Source organism: Crocodylus porosus, unplaced genomic scaffold (genome assembly GCF_001723895.1).
Source record: "Crocodylus porosus isolate Cpor-Errol unplaced genomic scaffold, CroPor_comp1, whole genome shotgun sequence".
Taxonomy (NCBI): domain Eukaryota; kingdom Metazoa; phylum Chordata; order Crocodylia; family Crocodylidae; genus Crocodylus; species Crocodylus porosus.
This window is the reverse complement of record NW_017728943.1, coordinates 21,647,512-21,656,121: the sequence shown is the minus strand read 5'-3', so window position 1 is coordinate 21,656,121 and position 8,610 is coordinate 21,647,512. Positions and strand designations below refer to the sequence as shown.

The following is an 8,610-nucleotide window of genomic DNA, read 5'->3' as shown; positions in this document are numbered from 1 at the left end:
GGGAGGGAGAGAGGGTGAGACTGAGGGAGGAGGCAGAAAGGGAAGAACAGAGAGGAATGGATGGGGGAGAAGCAGAACAAGACAGAATGTCAGAGAGAGAATAAGAAAAGAATGAGGATAATGAAACAGCAGGAGAGCAGACAGGGACTGAGACAATGATATAGGTTGGGAGTGTAGAGATGGAAATCACAGGGTGAGATTAAATGAGGAGAGGGGGAAGGGGACAAGCAGGTGGCAAGAGAATTTGGTGTGTTTTTTCCCTATTTCCCAGCCTTCCAGCCTAGAACAGGGTTGGGGCTACAATGGGATGCTGGTTTGGATGTGATAAGAGATCTGGACCTAGCCCAGAGGCTCTGTTGTGAAAGACTTGACTCTAGAGCTGTGCCAATAATTGTTTTTTTGGTTTGGCTGCAGAACAGAAAAAAACCCCAAACAAACCAAAGTTTCAGTCTAGCCACACCTAACAGTAACATGTTTCCAGAATTTCTGAAGAACCAAACACATCAGGTTTTGTTTCCAGGCATTTTAAATAAAGGAAAAAAAAGAAAATCTGGAAACAAAGGCCTACGTTCAAAAGTGAGGCAGGTGCCACAGAGGTGAAGGCAGTTTTCCTCTTATACCATGCGTGGCTGAGGCTCTAAGCAGGGTCTGAGAGACCTAGGTTCAAATTCTCTCACTTAAATGTTCACTAAGCAGGAGAAAGCATGTGAGATCAACTCTAACCCAGTGGTTGGGGTACCTAACTGCTTAAGTGAACATTTAATGACAAGTTCAAATAGCTCTCACAGGAGAGAATGAAAGCCACTCCAGAATATCTTGCACCTTGTGGTTAGGGCAAGTTCCTACTCTGAATTACCCAGAAAGGAGATCTCTTATCTCAGTATGCCAAGTCCCAGATGAGTGTCCTAGTTGTAGAACATGAGAGGAAGACCTCCTCCTCCTCCTCCATTTTGTAAACACCACCTAAAATGCCTTGTGAATGTAGCTGAAAAACTGGAACGATTCCACATTTTCAAAACACAATTTGCCAAATTCACCCTGATTTAGCAGATAGTTTCAGGTGACCACAAGCTACATTTTTGGTGAATAAACTATTTGTTGGGAAAATAAATTGCCCAGCTCTTGTCAGCTTGTCTGCGAGAAGCAGGAATCTGGTAGATCCAGAAACAGAAGGAGAGACAGCTGGCCTGTCCCCCTGTTTCGGAAAAATAATGTTGGAGTGTTTTACCCTTCCCCTGCTACCTTGATGCAAATGAAAATGATTTTCAGAAGGTTTTAGGCAGGGAAGAATCAGGCCCAATGAGATTATTTAGTAAATGCAAGCAGTTTTTGTTGACATACTGTTTTAGGATTGTTCTGCTCAAGTCAAAAACATGTATCAATTATAAATTCACATTGTGTGGCACATCCTGGAGGTTTCACATGAGACAGTTAATGGCACTTATAGAAACATATTTACCTAAATATTTAAATATAAAAAATGAACTAAAAACATACCACATGTATAATATATTGGAGTTGCTGCCACAGGTGCCTTCTCTTCTGCATGTCCTGATTTTTGGAATCCTTGGGCAGCCTTACCACTGCACCCTTACCACTACAATGCTTTTGCATTTAAATTCCTAGATTTGTCTGGTTGGTGTTAATAAAAATAAAAGAAAAATAAAGGAAAGCAAAGTATTGAAGATTATCTGGCTTGTCAAGTTTAGGAAGTTCTTTTCAGCTGAACTTGGGACACCCCTATATCAGTCACTAGCACAAGTCTAATGTGTGCCATCAAATTTCTTATGTGGCTTCTATCTTGCAGGAAATGGAAAGGCAGAACAGAGTTCATTTGGTGAATGGACTAAGGCTGCAAGAACGTAAAATCAGGTTGTATCTTTACTTGAAAAGTTGAATTGATTGGATTAAATTGATTTTAGAGCAATCTAACTGATTTGGTTAAAAACCCCTCTAATATAAATGCATGCGGCTTAATTTAATAATTTATCTATGCAAACACAACTAATTTAAGCAAAGGTTAAGCCCAGCTTAAGTGACTACATTGTAAACTGATATAGTTAAACCAATTAAACTTTTCTTATATAAGCAGGCCTGAAGTGGATCCAAAATAAAAAAACCCAACAAAACAGTTCATGGTCAGAGCTCAACTTAGTTTTACAACATAATAAACCTATACTTTTACTTAATAATTTTTTTCTAATTTCTGCTGTTTGTTCTCAGTTTTTATAAAGCTCATTATGGATTACTTTTCATGTAAATAGTCTTATTGGTGAGTCACACAAGGTAAACACATGAGACCTTTTGTTCTGTTTCCCATTTTACCTTGTGGAGCGGTTCTATTTGAACGGCCTTTTCATGAGAAAATAAAATAAGGCAATAGTATCTATTGGGGAATCCAGATAGCTCTGGAGACCTTAATTTTTTAAACAAAGCTTTGTGGAGCCAAGAGCAAAGCTTCAGATGATCTAGTAGATCACCTTGTGCAACTAAGTGGATAGGCAGAACCAGATATTTTGCTGCTCCTGTATTTTATCTATTGAGTGTTTGTGCTCTAGATCAGTGGTCTCCAAACTTTTTTGATCGCGCACCCCTATCAGTAAAAAATTTTTGAGCACGCACCCCCAATACATGTATATTTATATAAATATAAATAGAAGTTATAATATTTTCTTCCCACACCCCAATGGATTGTCTTGCACACCCCCTGGGGTACACACACCCCACTTTGGAGACCACTGCTCTAGATCCTTTGCTCTTTGGCTATGCATTCATTGCCAAAAAAGTGTAGAGGTGTATGACTGTGTGTGTTTCACAAATGTTTTGCTATCTTACAGTAATATTCTGGTGGAGACTTGCCTTAGGCAGTATTTTACACAAGGAAGGTAGGCAAGATCAATGCTATAACCATACCCACAGTTTTCCTTGAACCAGCTATATGATGGTAAAGCTACAGAGCTTTGTCTCCACTTTACAGTGACATAGATGGTAAAAGCTCTCTTCCTGTAAACATATGCTCTTCTTGTCACTAAAAACAGAGGAAAAATGTCTACTTTGCCTGTTATGCCTCTTAGTAGAACCTAGATGTCTAAGACTTAGTTATATTGTACTCTACCTCTTGTTTCCTGGGCAAATGCCCTAACAACTCAGCTATTTAGCTAAAAGGTGGGTACATCTCCTATCTGCTCTCCTCTCCCCACTTTGTTTTGGGGATCTACATGGAATATATGCTCTTTGCCAGGCAGATGCAGAGTTAGATAGATACATCCCAGTCACCCCAGCCCAGCTACGCAGGTACGGGAATGTGATATAAAATCTGCATAACAAGTATCTGTGTCTGGGAGGCAGCATGGAATCTGTCTGGGCCTTAGATGGATAAATGCTACTTAGAGGCATAATAGGCTCTGTAGAATTTTGCCCTGGGTCTTTATATCCTAGGCACTTGGCCTGCTCTGACCATCTTTGCCTTCCCATTTCCATCTCTGTCACTGGGGGGTGTGCACTGCCATTGAAGACACCCAAACTAGCTTTAATCTGCCTAATGTGCAACATCAGCAGCAAAGCTGTAAATGCCATGGCTTTTCAGCACAGACCATGCATACGTGCTCAGACAGCTGATCCACACTGCATCTTTACACCTATTGGTACCCATGCAAGCTGGACGAAAGCTGGTTCAGGTGCTCTTGACTGTGTTGTAGGCACACCTTGATCCTCTCAACTCTAGCAAGCACCATCTGATGTGCTGATTTCATGGCCAGAGTGGAGCCAGGAGCATTCCACAAGTAACTGAGTAATGCAGAATACTCCTCAAAAAGTTCCTTGGTGAAGGCTCTGAATGGCTTCCTTTTCTAACAGACAGGGTAGGAGCCCTCTCCTGCCTACCTCATATAGGGTCAGTCTCTCAGTGCCTCTGATGAAAACACCTTCTACCCTTTCTTCACTTACCCGTTGGCCCCCCAGGCCCTGACAGAGAGCTCTGCTCAAGGCTCTTCCCCCACTATAAGCCCAGCCAAGGCCAGGCTTCCCCCTTCAGCTGCTTTGGCAGTAGCCCTGCCTTTAAAGGACCCATTCCAGATTCTTTTTCACACTTCCTGAAACACAAAATAGCCAGAGGATTTTGCTTCACACTTGCTGAAATCACCTGGGAGGAGAGGCAAAACCAGGATGAGGGAGGTTTACAAAAGATCAGAGTGACTAGAAACAGGCTAGAATGAAAAGTATTCTGCTGACATAACCAGAAAGAGATGGAAAGGGAGGAAGAATGGGAAGAGAAAGAAAAACTGAGAGGACAATGTTGGGTGACAGAGGAAGAGAGAGGAGCATCAGAGCAGATGTGCATTGGGAGAGAGAACAGAAAGAGTTGAAAAACAGAGGGAGCACCAAGACTCTGTCCAAGAAACAGGAGCCAGGAGGAAGAGTGAGTTCTTCCCCCTCACATCAGCAGGCTCTGCTTCCAGCTCCTAGAACCATCATGGAGAGGTCAAGACAATGAAGAGAGACAAGCCCTCCCCCGCCCCACACACACATACCCAACCTCCCTCCCCCTGCCTCAATGCCTGCCAGCCTGTATCCATCGCTGCCCAGGCAGGGAATTCCATGGTGACAGCTCCAGCTGTTCAGAAGACACGTTAAAGCACACTGACAGAAGGAGAAGGGACACACTGAGGGACTGAGCCTGTGGGGATGGGGGTAGTACTCCTGCCTCTCCACCTCCCCCCACTCCCATATCAGACATGCACTGGTGGGTTATTCACAGGGATCAAAGTGCGTGAGTGTGTTGGGAGAGGGCCAGAAGGGGTTAATATTTCACAACACCAAAAGATCTTGTCTCCTGGGTTCCGCTGTCTTGTCATCCCATCTTGGGGGTTACCCCCTATTCTTGCCCCCATTGAGAGACCAACGAGGCCCAGACTGTCTGTTGCCCAGTACATCCTGTTTTGGCAAAGCTAGAGATGGTGATAGAGGGCCGTGGCACAAGGGAGTTTGTTCCCACTATAGCAGAGGCAGCAGAAATGCGTACTCCTTGGATAGGACAGGAGTAGTTGGGGGAGCCAGCTCTGCTGCTCTCCAATGTTGTCACAGGTTCACCAGTGGGATTCTGGGGGAAAAAAAGAATTAGCAATGGGAGATTCCTCTTCAATCTGCCACCCCGCTCCTGGCAGTAAGGGCTGTTCTCCCAGCCTATTTCCTAGGCATCCTTGTTGCTTCCCCACCACCACACACACACAGTTGGACTCTATGTTGTTCCGCAGGCTCACAGACCTGTTTGTGCTGGGAGATGGCTCCTAAGTCCCTTGCCACTGGTGGCACTTTTTTCCTGTTTCCCTACTAAACAATCATGTTCTGGCCTTCAATCCACACCCCATTCAAGGGAGAGATCACAGACACACATCAAGGAATCACACTGCTATGGCCTCCCGTTGCCTGCCTTTCACTCTGTCTCTCTCTGTCTCTCTCTCCCTCCTTGCCTCTGTCCCCATTTCATTGTCCTATCTTTTTTCACTCACCGATTGAGCTGGAAGGCACTGCTCTTCCCCTGGCCCCCCAGTTTCTCTGTACCCTCCTGGACCTGCCTGAGCACCTCTGTCTCAGAGGCAGGGGCCAGAGTGTCTCCATAGGGCCCAAGGATGCTGACTGTGGCAGGTGACAGGTCTGTGAGTGGCTGCTGACTCTCTGGCTGTCGTATCTCACTCTGCTGACCAGAGTGACGCCGCCGCTTCTGATTACGGTCCCAACTGCAGGGAGAGAAGGTTACTGAGACACAGGGAGCCCCTGCCTCCCCCCTGCTGCTGCTTTGAAACAAGCAGAATCCAGGGAGCAGTGGGGTCTATGTGCTCAACACACCCAACACATTAAGAACAGTAGATGCTACCCTTCAAGCCTCTCCTTTGCAAAAATACCCTTGAAAACTGGGATCCATCACTAAAAGTCCACACTTACAAGTCAAAGGAGGGGCTGTGTTCCTCTGCACACCCAAAAACACTAAAAACGTGCTTTGCTAGAGCATCTTTAGTGATGCCAAAGCTGGATAACAGCTACACACTGAGAATCTACTCACCAGAACTTGAATATTATCCCAGTAGCAACAAGAACGATAATGATAGAGATTGTGATAGTCACATACAGCTGAGGATCCACACCTGAAAGACAGTGAGAGAGGGTGTGGGGGAGAGGAAAGAGAAAATGTGAGAGTCTCCTCCAACACCCAGCCAAAGGTGTTGGAGGATAACGGACAAGAGTGCTGGTTGAGGTTAGGGGGAGGCTCTCTACAGTACAGCCCTGCTCTCTCCCAGCAGGAACTACTATAGAGAGCAGAGTGAAGGGCACGGAGAGCAGATTTACCTTCCCCCCGTGGCCCAAACAAAAAGGGCCGCAGAGTGGCTGGGGTGTCACGCAGATTGAGGCCTGCATTGTGCAGCAGCGAGTGGGAGTTTGGTTGCACTGTTGCCATCCCATGTGGTGAAACAAAGGTGTAACTCAGGTGTGGGAAGCCTGGGTTAGCTGAGTTGGTGTCACCTCCATCCTCATCTGATACTGTGGGGCCCCAGACAATAGCCCAGGGGTACTGGGATGAGGGTAGCCCATCCTCAAACCCAGAGGGCGTGGCAGGACGGGCCCCATGGGCCTGGCGCTTCAGCCGCACCACATGACGCAGATCTGCCCCTCGCGGGGTCAGAGATCGCTGGCGCAATGAGATGAAACGGGAATCTCTCTCTGGTGGTGAGATCCTGTCCCAGATGCAAACAGGCCTGGAAGTTGAGGAACTGCGACGGGCACAAAGTGGCCGAGCAGCCAGGGGGTTCCGGGAGCGAAGAGACCAAACGCTGTGTGGAGAGAATGCTGAGGCCAGGAGCAGGAGAGGCCAGAGCTGCAGTGAGCGGAGGCAGGAAACCAGAGGAAGCATCATGCTGTTAGGGGGAAAGGAGAAAGAAAGAGAGTTAGTTCCCTGAAGAGAACTTCCTGTTGGGAATGGCTTGGACCAGGGCAGTGGAGAGCACTTCCCACAGCCAGCACTCCTATCCTTTTCCCTGTGGTGCCTTCTACATGGCTGATTAACTCTGGGAATTGTGAACCTACCAGGCACTAGACTCCATCTCAGAGGCAAAGGGTTCTTCTTCAGAAATGATCTCGTCTCATGTTCTTCACTGAAAAACACAAAAGGAGGTTCAGTGAATGGCTCTACTGCTCCAATATTCTTCTGTATGAATATGCAGCTGTCCATCCCCATTGGCTACCTAGACCAACACCTGACTGCCTAGACCCATGTCCCAGTGCACACTGCTACATGCAGCCTCCTCCGTAAGCACACATACATACACACACACACACACACAAGTAAATCCACACAGATGCACATCATGCTTTCCCCTAGATGCCCATACATACATGTGCAGTGCACTCAAGCTGTGCAGAAACACACACACCTATACAGAATGTTATGAGCACTGAGGTACAGACATATGTTATTTTTCCCTAGGGACTCTTCTGCCTGAGGCCCAAGAGGGGAATTTAGTATCTTTGTTTGCTTATCACTAGAACAAGTTGGAATCTTAATTCCTGTATTTATTTATAGTGTAGAGCATGTAATCCATTTATTAAAAAGGGACTCTTCCATTATGTGTCAGAAAGAGAGAGAGAGAGAGAATGAGGAAAAATGAGACTGATAAACAAAAGAGGCTGTGAAAGAGAGGGTGAATCAGCTGGAGAAGTCCAGGCTTGCTAAAGAATTTAAGAGCAAAAATGTGCCTATCAAATATTTAGTATTTACCTTCTTGTTGGCTAACATTGAGTTAGCCTTTCCCTACTCCCTGTCCCAGGTCTCCTCCATTTTTCTCCATCTCTCTCACCCCTATCTACCACTCTCTCTCACTCACAACTGCTTTCCCTATTATTGTTCCACAGCACGGACAATAGCAAAATAAGAGCTGATATCACTGGTTGAACTACCCATCTGCTGTACCCCATCTCCCTGCACCACTGTCTGGAAGTAGAAGACACAGTACTGCTGCCCTTCACAGTCCATCTCTCAGGCCCTTACACAGCAGTATGCATTAAAACCTCAGATCCTTTTCTGGTATGGGGGTGAAAATGACTCTGACCCAGAATTCCAGAGTAAAATAAAAAACTTAGCACAATAAAATTGATAGGATTATTTGAACTGCAAAATATCAGCTTCAGATTGAGTGAGGATATATGAATACAAGCTGCCTCTCCCCTCTGTTTTGCTACTCTGGAGAGGGTCCTAGGATTGGAGAACAAAACAAAGATAAGTATGTATGATTAAAGCTCAAGGCTGAGTCAACATGGATGGCCAGGTCAATCAGGCAATAACTATTGTACACCCTTCTCTTCTAAAGCCCTATGGAGTCCTTCAGTGGCTTTTGCCATCACCTCCTGGTTAGTCTCTCTTAGCATTAGTTAATTAAAATCTCAAAACAACAAATTGCAACCCTCTTCTAAATGTAAGTCTGTTCCTATCGGTGGATGAGAAGCTTCACTCCAGTGGTAGGACCAGGAAATCCACAGCCCCGGAGCCCTTGGATGGGTTGGTAAGGAGAAGGCAACTATCACCAAGAAAAGAGTGTCTGAATCGTTGCTGATGCATTAAGT

The 8,610-nt window shown here is 45.7% G+C and overlaps 1 protein-coding gene across 1 annotated transcript; it reads right to left on the bottom strand.

Annotated features, from left to right (window-relative positions):
• Positions 1-2,810: 2,810 nt before the first annotated feature.
• Positions 2,811-8,244, bottom strand: PIANP (PILR alpha associated neural protein). Its single transcript, XM_019548918.1, has 5 exons — positions 7,078-8,244; positions 6,343-6,908; positions 6,059-6,140; positions 5,508-5,735; positions 2,811-5,098 (listed from the first exon to the last, which is right to left on the bottom strand). Exons 1-5 carry the CDS (start codon positions 7,092-7,094, stop codon positions 5,077-5,079), a joined length of 915 nt encoding a protein of 304 aa, XP_019404463.1. The 5' UTR covers positions 7,095-8,244; the 3' UTR covers positions 2,811-5,076.
• Between the last annotated feature and the right edge of the window lie 366 nt (positions 8,245-8,610).

Coding starts and splice junctions, on each gene's coding strand:
- PIANP (XM_019548918.1), bottom strand. Junction 5,736..6,058: donor GGGATAATATTCAAGTTCTG/GTGAGTAGATTC, acceptor CTCTCCCTGCAG/TTGGGACCGTAATCAGAAGC. Junction 5,099..5,507: donor AGTGCCTTCCAGCTCAATCG/GTGAGTGAAAAA, acceptor TTTTTCCCCCAG/AATCCCACTGGTGAACCTGT.